General features: G+C 38.5%; 1 protein-coding gene across 1 annotated transcript in view; it reads left to right on the top strand.

Annotated features, from left to right (window-relative positions):
* Kat6a (lysine acetyltransferase 6A) overlaps positions 1–17,450 on the top strand; it is a 78,556-nt gene that overhangs the window by 49,039 nt on the left and 12,067 nt on the right. The window contains exons 7-13 of the mRNA XM_041673933.1: positions 216–532; positions 2,633–2,751; positions 6,869–6,984; positions 11,501–11,642; positions 13,470–13,631; positions 14,583–14,676; positions 16,704–16,935. Coding sequence (XP_041529867.1) covers positions 216–532; positions 2,633–2,751; positions 6,869–6,984; positions 11,501–11,642; positions 13,470–13,631; positions 14,583–14,676; positions 16,704–16,935 — 1,182 coding nt within the window. The remainder of the gene's footprint in view (positions 1–215; positions 533–2,632; positions 2,752–6,868; positions 6,985–11,500; positions 11,643–13,469; positions 13,632–14,582; positions 14,677–16,703; positions 16,936–17,450) is intronic.

Genomic DNA, 17,450 nt, shown 5'->3' with positions numbered 1-17,450 from the left:
CACAGTTCCAGCTGTCCTGGAGTCTGCTATATAGATCAGGCTTGCCTAAAGTCACTACAGAGATCTATGTGCCTCTGCCTCCTTAGTGCTAGTTTAATATAAATATATACTTAAAAATAAATCTATACGTTATAGTTTATATTTTATATTAGATATAAAGCTTATAATAATTTCTTTTTAATAGTTACATTTTTTTTCCCTGTTTGATTCTTTAGATCAAAAGGTCCCTTTAGCAAAGTGCGAACTGGTCCTGGAAGGGGTCGGAAACGTAAAATCCCTCTCTCCAGTCAATCAGCGTCGTCATCAGAAGAAGGATATTTAGAGCGAATAGATGGCTTGGACTTCTGCAGAGATAGCAATGTCCCCTTGAAGTTCAACAAGAAAACCAAAGGGCTCATTGATGGCCTTACCAAATTCTTCACCCCTTCTCCTGATGGGCGGAAAGCCCGTGGGGAGGTGGTAGACTACTCTGAGCAGTACAGAATCAGGAAAAAGGGCAACAGAAAATCAAGCACTTCAGATTGGCCCACAGGTAAAAGTTTGAACCAAGCTTAGAAACAAAAATATTCTGAAAATGTATTATTTGCGTTAACGCTAGTCATATAGAATAGTTTACATTTCGTTGTAAAACTTATGGACAAGCCCGGTTGCCTGGATCTGTAATCGTAGCACTGGAGAGTCTGAGGCAAGAGGACCACATACTCAAGACCAGCCTGGGATACATAGTGAGACTCTGTGTCAACACAAAAATCGGGTATATATGAATGTATTAAAGGTACATACTTACATAATGCTGTAGCAGGAATTAGAGCCAGGGGTGAAGTTCATAGTGTAACACTTGAAGCACCATGGCTTTTGATTTGTTCCTGGGAGGAAATTAGAAAAGACATTTGTAGTTAAACTGCTGCTTGTTTAACTATAGAGGAAAGACCAAAATATATGCAGGATGATATATATGATTTTCTACTTTAAATCTTGGGGGAAATACATGGGTAAGTTTTCATGTGTTAAGCGGGAAGGGAAGGAGGTTCCTGTGTAGCTCCAGCCTGACTTCCAGCTTCAAGTCAGAGGAATGTGATTAGCTCTCCTGATTCTGAAAGCTGTAAGTAAATACCCTCTGTAGTGAGACTTGAGTTTAGAGAAAGTAGCCATGCCATCTCCTTTCAAAGAGTTGAAAGGGCTTTGAGAAAATCTGAAAAATAAAAATCAGCTGGATCATGAGGATCAAAGTCCTAGGGTCTTATTGCAGAAGAGGATGCTTTTTGTTTGTTATTGTTTTGTTTGTTTATTTATTTTTAAGTTTTAAGGGCTCACCTACTCTAGGAGAATTTCTTAATTTTTGTTTTCTCAAATGTTCCATGAACAAATAGTTGTATTTCTGCTTCTTCTTTCCTGCGTATGTGAAGAGAAAAGGTCCAGGAGAGAAGGCCCTCATCCGTCTCTGGTCCTTCCTTTTCTGGCTTAGTGACTTTTCATCAGAGTGACATAAGTTACTGTTTACATTCAGGATGCACCATGTTAGTTTTAGATGATATTTAGTTTGAGCATGTTTGTCCGAGATGCATAGCCCGTTTAGGTTATATTTAAAAACAAAACAACAACAACAAAAAGACTCCTAAAATTTGTGCTGGAAATGGATTTTTAGAAGAACCTCCTGGAAACTTAGAAATTGAAGCTGTTCTAGGAAGTGTATAAAAATATATAGAGAAACAATAAGCTTTAATTTTTTCTGCATTTGCTTTAATGGACTCTGATTTTATTTATGCATTGTAAATATTAAGGAACAATTTGTGCATCATTTTATACAGTGTCACAGAATGTAATACTAGGTCTATGCCTGCATCCATCCGTTTTGTGCACTAGGGGGCATTAAAACTACATGATTACATTAGATTGTACTGTCTTTTCAGTTTGAGAATGTTTTCATCCTTGAGTTTTTGTCTTTTTTCTTCTTGTACTAAATGAATAACAGAGCCAGTATATACAGTCAATTTGAAAAGAACTGTCACTGATTGGTCTTTTCAGCCATACTCACAGAGGAGGTCACCAGCAGTGTCATCTTCAAATGCAAAGGATAATGATCTGCATAATCCCCATACTCCCTTCACTAATTATTTTGCCCAGTTGAGGAAGAGCCATCATTTAGTGGATGATTATCATAATTTTTCATACTTACCCAGAGGATTATCATCTGTGGTCCTCAGGTTTGTGGAGTTTGTGCTTTAACAGGGCACCCAGAATGTGAAGGGAGTTAGTGTTTCCTGGTATCAGTCAAGGTAGCTCTTTTAAGACTGGTGATTATTGACACATTAAATTCCTGCTAAACGTGCCAATAGTTACCCTGTTTCGAAATGAAATTTCTATTCTTATACCCTTTTCTTGTTCTGTCTATTGAAATTAATCTTTTAATGAATTTAAATTTGGTTATGTCATATCTTTTGGAAAATTTAAGGCAATTTGGGATTTTCATCAGAAGGACAGATTATTAATACTTGAGTAATGTTTCTGTGAGTTAGTTTAATGCTGTCCTTTTCTTGGGTAGTACATAAGTAATATTAAGTTCTTCAGATTGACAGCTCATGCTGTACTGAAGACAGTGCAAATAACATGTGAGTCCTTTCTTTCTGTGTAGACAATCAGGATGGCTGGGATAGCAAACAAGAAAATGAGGAGCGGCTTTTTGGGAGCCAGGAAATCATGACGGAGAGAGATATGGAATTATTTCGTGACATCCAGGAACAAGCGCTGCAGGTAAAGTTGTACATTGAGGCTGAGCAGTCAGGGACCTGCAGAGCAAGGAAGCAGGACTGATGGTATGGTGGGGAAAACTAAAGGAGCAGCTTACTGAGACAGGATGTGGTTATTTATGCAGGTGTGTAGCCTTCTTTATTACAGAATTCCTTTCAAACTGCAACTACTTATATTTTACCAAAACTTACCTTGCTTTGATTACCAATATTAAGGGAGCATATTATGTATATTTTCTTAAGTAGAATTGGTTATTTTACTATAGTAAATATTATTTAGTATAGTATTTATTATACTAAAATTGGTTATTTTACTATTTTTCCTACATGTAAGTCTGTGTCTCAAATTCATGTTCCCTGAAACTGGAGTTACAGACTCCAAGTGAGCCCCTTGTTCTGGGAATCAAATCCAACTCCCCTGCAAAAGCCATTGCTCTTAGCTGCTGAGCTAACTCTCTAGGCCTTGGAGGAAAGGTTTATTTGGACTCACTTCAGAGATTTTAATTCATGGTCTTTTGGTTTGTACTGGTAGCTATGTGAGTAAAACTCTTGAGGTTAAGAGATAGTAGTGCATCATGGTAAAAGCAGGTGTCATGTAGGTCAAGAAGAGAGAAAGAATGGCAGAAACAGGGTCCTAGTAACCCTGTAAAGATTTGTCCAGTGACTCAATTTCCTTCTGTTAAGCCTCATATACCGAGGATTCTTTGATCTTCCAGTAGTGTTTAAATTGGCAGCCATGTCTTTTAACTGTGACTTTGGGGAGACATTTGAGATCTAAACCATAGCAGTCATACTGTGTGCACATTTGCTTAGACAAACAGGTAGCAAGCATTCTTGCCTGTGCTCCACATTAGATCCATTAGTAGAGTCAGAATTGTGTCCAGGATATGACTGCTGCTGATTGCTTCACAACCACCAGATTTGGCTTGGGTATTACCATAGCCCCCAGACTGACCCTCTGGCCTCCACTTTTCCTTTGTCTCCTGGCTTCAGTCTCTGGTCTGCTCTTTACGTAGGGTAATTAGTTTGTGACTTAAGTTGGATTGTGCCACTTCTCTGCTCAGACAACCTCCAGTGCCTTTTAACCCTACTTAGAACTTAAAAAAACCCAACCTGTATCCTTATATGTTTAGGTGGTCTTGTGCCTGCTTGCTTCTGACTGCCTGCTCTCCACGCTTTCTTGTTTTACCCAATCCCAGACACTGTCTTTCCCTCAGATGACATCAAATATGGTCTTATGGTCTTCCCATAGTACTTGATATTCCTTGTCCGGATTGCTCTTTCTGATATCCACATGTTACCAGAGAGGCCATTTCCAGCTGAAACTAAGGGTAGCACTGTGAGCACACCACTTGTGTTACGGACTCCCCATTTTCTGCTTGTTTTTCCTATTTTCTTATCACCTCTTGAATTGATTTCATTTGATACAATGTAGCCCTGGCTGTCCCAGAGCTTACTGTGTAGACCAGGCTGGTCTTGAGTTCAAAGCCTGTCTCAGCCTTCTAAGTGCTGGGATAAAAAAGACTTGTGCTGCCACACCCAGCTTGAATTTATTTCTAGGATTTAAGTGCCTTGAGAGCAGACACATTGTCTTTTTTTACTACTGTAAACTGATTGATTAGACTGAAGTCAAGGCTTTGTTTAACGGATGAAGATTTGTATGTAAGTTTCTGTGGGGAGAGATGTGGGGATGAGAATAGGAGTAATGGGTATATGAGGGAAAAATGATCAGAGAGAGTCCAAAGGGGCTGCTGAGCCTCCCAGGACATTACTACCGTAGTGATATGGCACGTAGTGTGTGTGCTTTTCCTGAGGTAGGAATGTATAGAAATTCTGATGTAATGATCTTTTTCCATGAGATTGATTCATTTAGAATATGTGTCTGGCTTTGTACTAAACAGGTATATAACAGATTCAGGAACTTTCGGTTTGTATTGTGAACTTTCATTTGTGACACAAATGGCAAATAATCATAAACACAAAATAAAAATACGAAGTGATAGTAGGAAGAAAGGAAGAATGCTATGAGAGATTTTATTTTAATAGGGCGCTTCCTGATCTAGAGTGCTGGTGGCTGTGTTCAGAAGATATGTAGAAAAGGAAGATGTTTTGAAAGTAGTGATCTAAAGTGGTTAAGAGTGCTTGCCTAGAATGCACAAAGTCCCAGGGTTTGGTCCCTTGCATCACATAAAATGCTACATACCTATGATCCCAGAACTTAGGAGGTGAAAGCAGAAGGATCAGAAATTTTTATGATCTTGTAGTAATTCAGTAATTGATCAGGAACAGTGCAAGTGAATGAATGAATACATGTATAGATGCTTCCTCTTCATGAAGAGCCTTGTTGACTTTAAACCTGAGTGAGTGGAAAATCCTTCCTCTGCAGGCTACACAGGGGAATTGAGGGTGGTGGAGTACAAGTGCATGAGCGCATGTGCCAGAGCGTTGCACAGCGCAGAGGTGAAGGTGTTTGTAGGCAGAGGGATTGTGGCTCTTAGCTGTGGTAATGTGTAAACAGTTATACTGGAACTGGATCTCCACATTTTCATCGGGTATCCGACTAGAGGAGCACCGGGCGACAGACGGGAGGAGTCTCCCATGGCAGGCTGCATCACAGCAGGTGCATGGGTTAGCCTTTATACTTCCTGTTTAATTCAGACCTCAGTAAGGTAGATTTGGGTTTTGGTTATTCTGTTTTCCTGTACTACTTCTGTTGTTGTGAACTGCAAAGGTAGATGAAAAGATCCTACTTTAGAAATTAGAGTACTTAGAACTAGAATGCAGTTTAAAGAACAGCCTTTTAAAATCCATTTATTAAATTGTGTTTTAATCTTTTTGGTTTGTTTCTGTATTGTTGTACGGTTGGAGGAACCCTGGTACTCACTGGTGATACAGTGCATTTTATCCAGCTAGTTGAAGATAATCATCTTTGTTTGAATGTGTCTCAGGAAGAGCTTGGTCTCACTTGGCTGTATTCCAGCGTGAAACCTGAGCTAAGTGCCTTGCCCTCTGAGGAAAGGGAATGATTAGGAAAGAGGAAGGAGGGAATTGTCAAATCAGATGTGCTGAAGCACTTTCTTACTAATGAATTTCAATCAAACCAGAGAAAAGAAGTCTTCACTTTTGTAGTTTTGTTATATATGATCTCTGGGCTCCAAAAAGGGACTTTTAATCTCAATGTTGAAGGATAATTTTGATTATTTTTTTTTTGATGAAGAGGTATTAATACTTATATCTGGTCACCCTGAATTGTAGTTCCCTCATTTTCACCTGAGTTGATGTTTGTAAAATGTTCATGATGAACTCATACATACATACATACATATATATATATGAATTTGTTGTTAGATTGTATGCAGAGTTAATCAGATTGCCTTTGAATTTAATGTTTTAAATCTGACCTTGTAGGTTAAGTTTTAACCTACAGCTTGTATCTGAACCTCTGGTGTAGAAGACCAAGTCATTGAGGCTACAAACACCACTCCTTTCTCGACAAAGCACTTTAGGTTATTACAGGAGTGAGGGGAGCTTCGAGACTGCATTTGTAGACAGGAGGACAAGATTGGCCTGTGTAAAACATGTGTGATGTTGTTTATTCTAACTGTGTACAGCTGCTAGTGAAGACACTCTCACATGTGGTACAATTGAAGACCTTTTTGGTACTTGCTTTGTCATATTCCTTTCATACTGTTCTTAACTATTTACTTTCCCAAGTTAAAAATTCCTTCTTTTCCGTGTGTGCTTATATGATCAGTGTAGGTCATTTGTTTTGTTGCTTGCTTGGGGAGTAGTCAATATCTTGCCCAGCAGTTTCATTTAATAATTAAGTCATTAATGGAGTAGGCTTATTTGAGAAAATAAGTGTCCAGTGTCACTAGACAGAGAAGTCAGTGACACAGTGCATGGTTTCAGGAGATTTGCTAACATTGCATTCATTCGAGCCTGCTATTTAAAGATATAGCTTACTTCAAGACTTGTTAGCTTGCTCTTGACTTATTGATCTCTGTGGGTCCTGAAAAGACAGCGTGTAGATCAGGCATTAATATTATTATTATTTTGTTGTTATTAAGTCGATGTATTTAATTTAGTTAACTTGTACAGTATTTTTCTTGATTGTACAGAAAGTCGGAGTAACTGGGCCCCCTGACCCACAAGTCCGCTGTCCCTCTGTCATTGAGTTTGGGAAGTATGAAATTCACACCTGGTATTCCTCTCCATATCCTCAAGAATATTCAAGGTATGTTGTGAGAGCCCTTTGCTGTTTTTTTTTTTTTAAATCCCTTAAGAAAATATCCAGTGGTGGTTCATACAGTTCATTATTTTACATTTGAAAGGCTTTCAAATGTCTGTAATAGCAGTGCTTTAACAGCTGCTTCTTTCTAGCTAACTTTAGATGTCCCTGACTGATACCTGTCCAAAGTTATTGTTTAAAACTGTAACCATACTAAATTGACTGACTAATATACTGTGATATTATCTTTCAAGTAGTATCATGAATAGCAATAGTTAAGGTGAATTTATTAAGAAAAGATTAAATTATATGATCTGTGTATGTGTGTGGGGGGGGGGCTATACATTTAAAAGGAAGGCAAGAAATTCATCAACTCCTATAGTACCCTGCTACTCAGTCATTTATTCCTTTGGAGTTTTGAATAGTTATAATCATGTATGATCAAAAAGAAATACGCTAAACATTTATTTTCTTCATGATGTTTTAAATAATGTCATTTTAAAAAGTAATTTACATTACATTTGTATGTGTGCCCTAGCATAAATGTAGTAATCAGTGAACAAACCATGGGAGCCAGTTCTCTCCTTCCACCATGGGAGTCCTAGGGATTAAACTCAAGATTATTTTACCTGCTGAGCCATCTCATTGGTCCCTATTACCATCATTTTAGAGCAAGTTCTTTACAAGCTTTCTGTATCACAAGTATTAATATGTCAGCTGTCCAGATTTTGCAGTGCAGTTAAGTTGAAACCACATGCACCATGACTCTTCTGCTCAAGGGAGGAGTTGGTGTAGAGCCAGCTTTTGTACTTGGAGAAGATGATGAGACTACAACTATGGATTTTTGTCTTGTAAGGCAGAAGGATTCATGAAATTAATGTTGTGTATTCTGATAGAATTGTTATTAGAACCATTCGTGAGGGGCCTGGTTCAGTGAAGGAGTAAATATTGTCAGCAGAAAATAACCAAAAAGTGTAAAGAGAATCATAATAACAGACAGAAAGAAACAAGATAGGAACTATGTAGTCAGCTTCTTTGAGCAAAATTTTAGACATTTCTATATATTTCCTTATTCATTGTAATTCCTTTAGTTCTCCATGAGAGTTATCCAGCAGTGTAATAGTGTCTTTAGTAACTGCAGATTTTTTCTGTCCTTGTTTTAATTCTTACAGATACATATTTAAAAGCTAAATTTTTCTACTCAATTGAATTCAATGGGTTTACTTGTAAGTTCTTTTTAATTGAGTTAAGTAAAATGCTTAGAGATCTTTTTTCTTTTTACTGGGTTTGTGGTATATGTGCTTTGGTATATGCATGATCACGTGTGGGTGGGCGCACATGTTTCTGTGTGTGCAAGCATGGCGCGAGGGTCAAGGTTGATACAGGAAATCTTCCTGAAGTATGATTCTTCTCCTTACTTACTCTTTTGAGGCAGGACTTCTCAAAAGAACCCAGTTCACTTATACAGTTAGTTTCACTAGCTATCTTGCTCAGAAATCTTCTGTCTCTGGCTGAAGTAGCAGATGGGCAGCCAGCCCCAGCAGGTGTCCCTTTGGGTTCTGGATTTGCAGATCTGCAGAAAGCACTTTCATTTTTGGGCCCTCTCCACAGCCCAGAGATCATATCTTTTTCAAATGATAAGCCTCTATCCTGAGTTTTGGTGGTCTCTACTTACTGTTTTATACTGACACTTCTAGATTAATTTCTTAATAAATACCTTTAAAACATAGTCCCATAGTATGCAGAAATTTTGCAGCAAACAAGAAAGAAAGGATTCTGGAAGAAAAATCTTAGAGGGGATAGGATTGTGCTTTAGGATGTGCTGCAAAAGATCCAAGTATTTATATATTCCTGTGAATTACTTGATCTTTCCCTGGTTCACACAAACAGGTAAACCAAAGTAAAAGAACATCAGTGAAGCAATACTATATAATAGGGATGGGGCCCAGGGAAGAACCTGACACCTGGGCAGCCTCCACTTGAGCTACTCAGAGATTAGTACTTCATGGTACTCTTTGCTGTGAGGTCATCTTGAAGTCTTAATGAGCTGATTCCCACGTAAGAAAATAGTGTAAGAAATTCCGTTTGCCTGTCTTGCAAGGAAGGAAATTCTCTTCCTGTCTTGATTTGAGGCATAGACTTTGAGATTACTGCTTGAACCAGATTTGCATAATCTCAGTTATTGAAGAAGAAACCAAACACAGTTTAGTGCCTTGGCTATTAAATGATGAAGTAAAATGGGAGAAAAGAAAGTAAAAATTACTGCTATAAATTATAGCACGGATAACTGTCATCTATTGAGCTTGGTAACCAACTAAGCATCTTTGGTCTGACTCTGGGGGTTGAAGATTTCTATCCTTTGCAGATGTTGTCCAGCAAGCATATTCGGGCAATATAGTTTGTAGGTGGCTGAGATTAAATGTGAGCCCACTCTGAATCACATAGCCATAAACTGACTACCAAGCCATACTCCATATGGCATGTGTGACTTGGTTTATACCTTTATCTTTAATTTTAAAAATACTTGATATTGTATCTCTGGCTATTTTTTTACATCTTGCTAATTTATGATACTTCTGCTCGGCCCTTGTATACTTTATGAATGGGCCAAAGTGTTTAACTAGTACGAGACTTCTTTTAAAACACAAATTACTACTATAGTTGCAAGGCTAGTCAGTGAATATAAATTAACAACTGAGATGAAAATACCTGAAAGAATAATTTTGAGCCTTAATTTTTCTTGCTGAGTAGTAATACTTTTACAACCACCAGGCAGTGGTGGTGCACACCTTTAATCCCAGCACTCGGGAGGCAGAGGCAGGTGGATCTCTATGAGTTTGAGGCCAGCCTGGTCTACAAGAGCTAGTTCCAGGATAGGCACCAAAGCTACAGAGATACCCTGTCTCAAAACAAAACAAAACAAAACAAAAAACTTTTACAGCCTTTTTTAAAATTTAGGAGTGTGTGTGTACACGTATATACGTACGTATGTATGTACCTTTGTACATATGTGGGCCATGGCACTGGAGATGACTCTTTTGGTCTCTGATTCCACTTTGTTGAGTTAGGGTCTTGTTTCTGCTACTGGCTCTGTACTTCAGGCTAGCCAACCCAAAAGTTCCTGGGCAATTCTCCCGTCTTGCCATAGGAATGCTGGGATTACCAATGCTACCACATCCTGATTTTGTGATTTTTTTTTTTTGTCTTTGTTTTTTGTTTGCTTTGTTTCGTTTGAGACAGGTTCTCACTGTGTAGCCTTGTCTGGTCTAGAACTCTGAGGCAGAGAGATTAGTCTGCCTCTGCCTTCCAAGTGCTGGGATTAAAGGTGTGCCACCTTTTGTCCTTTTGTTTTTATTTCTAAAGCTAGGAACATAACCCAGAGCTGCTAAATATCCAGTGGCCCTCCAGCAACATCCCCAGGGTGATTTTTTTTATTTTCTCTCCCTCTCTCCCTCCCTCCCTCACTCCCTCCCTCCTTCCCTCCCTCCCTCCCTCTCTCCCTCCCCTCTCCCCTCCCTCTCCTCTCCCCTCCCCCTCTTTCCCCTCCCCTCCCTTCCTTCCTTCCTTTTCTTCCTTCCATCTTCTTAAATAGACAGGGTTTCACTATATAGCCCTTGCTGGCCTTGAACTCACAGAGATCTGCCTACCTCTGCCTCTGGAATACTTGGATTAAATACATATGCCACCATGCCCTGTCCAGAATAATAATATGCTTTTGTCTAATAAGGTTTCTTACACTATTGTTTTTGTTGTTGTTTAAACTACGTAAGGCAAGAAACAGCTTTAGAGGCAGAAAGGACATGATGTATAATATGTCCCTAAACATATTCAGTGTTATAGTTTCATACTTAAAAGCATTTATAAAGTATGTTTTTACAGTATACACTTCATGTCCATTTGCCTAGCACTACATATACACTTACATGTTTCTTGCACAGGATCTGATACTTGGTAAGTATTCAAGAGCTTATTTCCTGAAATCTAAACATAAAGAAATAAATAAGGAAGGAATTATGAATCTATGTATTTATTCTGCTTATTAAAGATTCTCCAGGGAGTAGCAATGTGAGATTTTTCAAGTCTGTTGATTGACTTCAGAGATAGAGAATTTTTAGTCTAATAGGAGAATTACTGAGCTAGGTATCTTGATTTCTCACTTTTGCCCTTCTGCTGCTATTTAGTTGGTGGCTCTATCTAAAGTTTGGGGCCCCTTTCTCCTATAGAAATAGTATTTTATTCTTACCACTTTTTTTTTAAGTTAATTCTTTTTATTTTGGGGGTGGCACACAGACATCAGAGGACAACTTTTGGAAGTCGTTTCTTTCCTTCTGCCATGTTTGTCTGGGGAATGAAACTCAGATTGCCAGGCTTAGCAGCAGGTGCCTTTAACCACTGAACTATCTCACCAGCCCCTGTTCTTTCCACTCTTTAACATGGGTGGTAATGAGACAAAAGAAGTTAAGAGTCATGGAAATTTGAAGATCTATAAAATATAAAGCCCTATTTTAATTATCATTTGCAGGCTGCCTAAATTGTATCTTTGTGAGTTCTGTCTAAAATATATGAAAAGTAGAACTATTCTACAGCAGCACATGAAGAAATGTGGTTGGTTCCATCCTCCTGCCAATGAGATTTACCGAAAGAATAATATTTCTGTCTTTGAGGTAAGGTAGCTGTCTAGTACCTGTCTTCCTGACCATTTCAAAACCAGTCCTCTCTATGCTACACCTGTTGTTCATTCACTACTGTTTCAGTAATTCATGGATGTGAGGAGCAGAACCAGACCAGTCCAGATGGCACCAAGTCCACAAGCTTGACCTTAAAATAAATCACTCTTATTTCATTGACTCAAAATGTCAGTCATAGTATACCTTACTATATTATATATCACTAAAAGGGAGAAATACTGCTAATTAAAATTTCTACTATTCCATTTGACAAAATGCCAGCCGATTTTAACATTATGCTAGGATGTGATTAAAATAGATCTTAGAATCCGTAAAATAGGGCATTGAGAAAGGATTTGTAAACCAGGGATATTGGCTTACGCTTATAATCTCAGAAGGCTGAGGTAGGAGGATTGCCATGAATTTGAGGCCAGTCTGGGCTACACAGTGAGTTCCAGGACAGTCTGAGCTACAGTCTCAGGGCCAAAAGCAAAACGAAAACAACAGTTAATAAAAGTGTTTCTGTTATTCAAAAAGACTGTCTTCTGGAAGAGTGTTTAGTAGCTTTAGTAAATTGTAATAGGAGGATATGATGATGGCATGAGTTATACTCTTATCTGTGATTCTGTGTTAGCATTAATAGTGGTCGTTAACTCCTTGGTCCACAGTTGTTTGCTTCGAGAGCCAAGTACTGAGTACTTGTATGTTGGGTCCTGTTAATTAATGTAGTGATAGATTTTCAGATAATCTGGATCTCCTCCATCTCCCTCACTTGATGAACGATTTAGTTCGTCAGTAGAGGGGAACACGTCACCTGGGTTTCAGAAGTGTATTATACAGTATTGTTTGAGAGTACTCAGCAGCAAACTGCTTCTTGACCTTTCCATATACCAGGTATGTGATCTATAAGAAGCCACATCAATGTGACATCTAGAGTGCAGTTAGTGTGGCGGGATCTTAAGATAGGTAGTATGGGCTCCATCAGCATTTTCTTTTTTTTTTTTTAAATATTTATTTATTATGTATACAACATTCCTTCCATGCCTGCCTGCATGCCAGAAGAGGGCACCAGATCTCATTTTAGATGGTTGTGAGCCACCATGTGGTTGCTGGGAATTGAACTCAGGACCTTTGGAAGAGCAGGCAATGCTCTTAACCTCTGGGCCATCTCTCCGGCCCCCATCAGCATTTTCATACAAGAGCAAGCTTCAGCTCAAGAGTACAGGGATATTGGGATGGACAGAGTGTGTGCTCCTGATCTCGGCCACCTTGAGTCTCCTTTACCAGGTGCTCACCTAAGACCCTGCCTGGCACTTCTGAGTGGCAGTAATTAGCACTCCCCTTGTAGTTCTGTCTGGGGCTGTGCCAGATCGTGGTAGTCAGACAGTACTGTATCAGGCTGCTGCCAGGTTGTCAGTCTCATATTTTACCTAATAAGTAAATTTTAGAGGAGATTACATTTAGATTGTTAGTTAAACTAAATACTCTTGAAAATGAAACTTGTTGTCTGAAGTATCCCTGAAGTTAATTTTTTTTTTTGTTTTAGAAAAGCAAAAATGCCATTTCAAATTGAGGTTCTTACCTCCCTCTTTATCTATTCATGTTTTGTTGAGGTTTAGGATCTTAAGTGTTCGTTCTTCTTTGAACAGCAGGTATTATCATACTGTCATTTCTGATACTTTAGACTGTGTGTTCTGATCAGTCAGGCTAGACTAAGGGTACCGAGTGATGCTTGTTGCTGATATGTGTAACTCCAAAACCAAAGAACATTTTACTGACCACCTTCTTATTTTGTTTGTTTTTTTTTTTTTTTTTTGCCTTTAGGTTGATGGGAATGTGAGTACCATTTATTGTCAAAATCTGTGTCTCTTGGCAAAGTTGTTTCTTGACCACAAAACTCTGTATTATGACGTGGAGCCATTTCTTTTCTATGTTCTGACACAAAATGATGTCAAGGGCTGCCACCTTGTTGGCTACTTTTCTAAAGTAAGTATGCGATTTTAAAATGTTTGGATTCGTGAAAAAATCTGGGACAGTCTTTACTGCTTCTCAGGAAGGAGCAACAGAATGTAAAACCTTGGGGGGGGGGTACCTTTTAGCTTTTTCAGAAAGGAAATAGAAGGAACATTTGGAAACTTACTAACTGCTAGAAGATGCCTAGTACCGTTCAGCAGACTATTCTCCTAGGAAAAAGAACTGCTGGTATACTCAAGAGGAAGAGCTTTATTAGCATGACCTCTAGTCCCATGGTGCTGAGAGACAGAACTTGTGAAGTAAACACCCTCATTACCTCTCAGAGTTCGTTAGCAACAGAAATACTCTAACTGGATTTTTAGGCACTGTATGACAGATACATTCAGAAGCTAGTCCCTGTTTTAAGTGTACTAAACAGATTGCCGGGATGTCCTAGTTTGTAAGAGTTCTTTGGAGCTACCTTCTTACTTAAATAATATTGGAAATACATCAGCTATTTTGTGAAAGTGTATTTGTGCCCCACATTTAGGAATATTTTATGTACAGTTAAGTAATACAGTCTATGGTATCCTGCTCCTTGTAGCAGTACAGGGATTACCTGGAATGTTATACTAGTATGGAGCAGCTGACCTGGTGCTGTCAACATCGTGCTCCCAATTACTGGGCACTCAGATTCCTTTCCTGACCTTGGGTATCAACACTCTTTGGTTTTTAGTGGCTGTTAGTATTGGGTGGCATCATTGTGTTTTATGTTACTACCTTTCTGGGATGGTTGCTTTGCATCTGTGATAGTGATGAACATTGCCTTCCCTTCTCCCAGTGGCATTTTGTTCATGTACATTGCTATTCCCAAAGGAATGTGACTGGTTTTGACTGGTAGTGTTTGTTTATTAATGATTAAGCACTACTATTCAGCTTTACCTTTCTATTGTTCTAAAACTTGGCTTCTGTTTTATCCACCAGGAAAAGCACTGCCAACAGAAATACAATGTCTCTTGTATAATGATTCTTCCCCAATACCAACGTAAGGGCTACGGCAGGTTTCTCATCGATTTCAGTAAGGATTATATTAACATATTTTCTCATTTCTTCTGGTGGAGATTTTAGATGTATATATTTAAAAATTTGTAGGTTTCTTGTGTTTCTTTGTTTCCTTCTCTCTTTCTTAACTATTTATTATGTCCCACAATATGCACGTGGAACTCAGAGAACAGCTTGCAGGAGTTGGGTTTTCCCTTCCACTTGTGTGTCCTGGAGACTGAACTTGGGCAGCAACACCTTTACCTGCTGAGCCATCTCGCCAGTTATCGTCATATTGTGTGTGGGCTTCTTAAAAAGCCACAGTCCTTTTTATTTTGACTTAGTATAAAATAATTTTTAATGACTAATGTCAGATACAGTTTTGTGGGGGCCAGTGAAATGGCTTAGTGAGTAAAGGCACATGCTGCCGCCAAACCAAATGACTTGAGCTTGATCCCTGTAACTCACATGCTGGAAGAAGAGAGCCACCCTCTGTGAGTTGCCCTCTGACCTCCACATGCATGTTATGGCACATGCACTGACTACACACACAGACACGTACATATAGAAATGTAAGAAGATTTGTTTGATGCAGTTTTTATGAGATCAGTAAATGTCTATAATGTGCAGCTGTTGATTTCTGGTGGAACTTAGTTATATGCAGTAACACTAATTCACAGCAGTGTTGGAATGTTGCATAACTACTAAAACAAATCTTAATAAGGAAATACAGCACTGCCTAGTGTCATTATCCCAATATCTGAGTAAATCTATGTCTCTCTGTGTGTTTAGTTATGGTTCTACCTAATGTTTAAAAAGTACATAGCACAGCTTTAAATGCCCTAAAAAAAATGAACATTACGGGAAATAATTTAATCTGAGTTCAAAAGTAAAAGCTAACAGTCCTAAAGAGGTGATGGTGAAATGTACATTCTTTTTCAATGATAATTTTTAGAAAATATTAAAAAGAGCCTATGTAGATATAATGAATCAGACTAAAGATATTTTGTTTAGTTTGTTTTTTGAGTCAGGGTCCTACTTTGAGTCCCTGACTGGCATGGAACATACAAAGACCTACCTGCCTCTGGCTCCCGAATACTAGAATTAAAGACATGTACTACCATGCCTGGCCAGACTTACGGTTTTGATTCTGGTCCTGAGAAACTAACTCTTATCTGAACCATTTACTTGTCTTTTGACCATACTGACTAATTTGTGTGTGTGTGGAGTAGGCATGGGCGTTGCATACATACATGTAATCACACCTGGCTGCACAAGAAAGACCTTATCTCAAAATAAATAAATAAGGTTAGGGAAATATATTAGCTAATACTTTGAGGCATGTAAATGAGTATGATTACAGTGTATTTTAACCTTTTCTAGTATAATATATTTTTCTAGATTACCATTCTTAGACTGGTTTTAAATATTCCATAATGACAAAAGCTACTTCTTTTCTACTATTTCTGTTTACAATGATTTTTCTCTGAAAACTTTGCCCCTTCTCTTTATTCCAGTTCTTGAAAGTTACGCACTAAACTAGAGGAAAGAGTAATACCATAGCATGCTCCCAGTGGCACACTCATGCTTCCCAAGGTGAGGGGAAGTGATAAATGACCAATAGTACCTTCACTGAAGGAGCCACAATCTTAATTTCACAAACCTTTGTGTCCTTCTCAGGTCACAGATGGTAGTCGCCCTCTAGTGGTGAAAATAAAGCAAAGTTTGGGTTTTTTTTTCCTGTCTCCCCTAGTTATACTTGGAAATTACAAAGCATTGTTGCTTTAATCTTACTAATGCAGCTTGTGATAGAAAGCTTTATTTTGTTTTTAGCAGTTTTAATATTTTAACAAGGTGACATATTGACCATAAACAATATTATCTAATGTTCAATATAACCATCTCTGCAAATTGTTTTAAAGTAGCTTTACACATTTATTCTCTATTTTTGGAAGGAATTTGCCTTTGAAATTAACATTGATGGGTTGGTATTTGGGTTGGTCATATAAAGGGACATTGTCATTTCTAAGGTCTCTGACATGTTTGTAATTCTGGGTTCTCCAGGTTATTTGTTATCAAAGCGTGAAGGCCAAGCAGGGTCCCCTGAGAAACCACTGTCAGATCTAGGTCGTCTTTCCTACATGGCTTACTGGAAAAGTGTAATATTGGAGTGCCTTTATCACCAAAACGATAAACAAATCAGCATTAAGAAACTAAGCAAGTTGACTGGAGTCTGTCCTCAAGACATTACTTCCACACTCCACCACCTGCGAATGCTGGACTTCCGCAGTGACCAGTGAGTATCACACCCCTTATATACCTTTGAATGTGATTAGGCTGACAGAGCATCTGACTGGTTAAGGGGAAAGGTGATGATGTAGGTTTGGGATCAGGTGGCCGGATGCCTGATGCAATTCACTCAAATAGAATATGTATTGTTGAATCACCACTTTCTGTGCTGTTTGGGTCTCATGAACACACACAAACATTTTTAGTGTATAAAGTTGGCACTTAAGCCACTCAATTGTTTATCTTCTAGTATTGGGTGCTTACTCTCTTCCAATGTGAAATAATGTCATTAAGTAAAATATGTTCATTTTACTTCACTAACTGCCCAAGTAAATGTCACTAAGTGAAATACAGAATTTACTTTTGCTTAAAATGGTCAGGAAAGATCACAAGGAAAAAAAACATTCGAGCTGAACAAATGGAAACTAGGAAAAGGTGTCAGGTGAGCAGGGAAAAGTGTGTGTTGTCTGAGTTAGTGTGTCAGCCAGTGTGACTCAGCCTGCAGTATGCGGTGTGCCTCAC

This window comes from Microtus oregoni, unplaced genomic scaffold, assembly GCF_018167655.1.
Source record: "Microtus oregoni isolate MIOR12 unplaced genomic scaffold, Mior012 000024F_ref0000369, whole genome shotgun sequence".
Taxonomy (NCBI): Eukaryota; Metazoa; Chordata; class Mammalia; order Rodentia; family Cricetidae; genus Microtus; species Microtus oregoni.
This window is presented reverse-complemented; position numbering and strand designations above follow the sequence as displayed.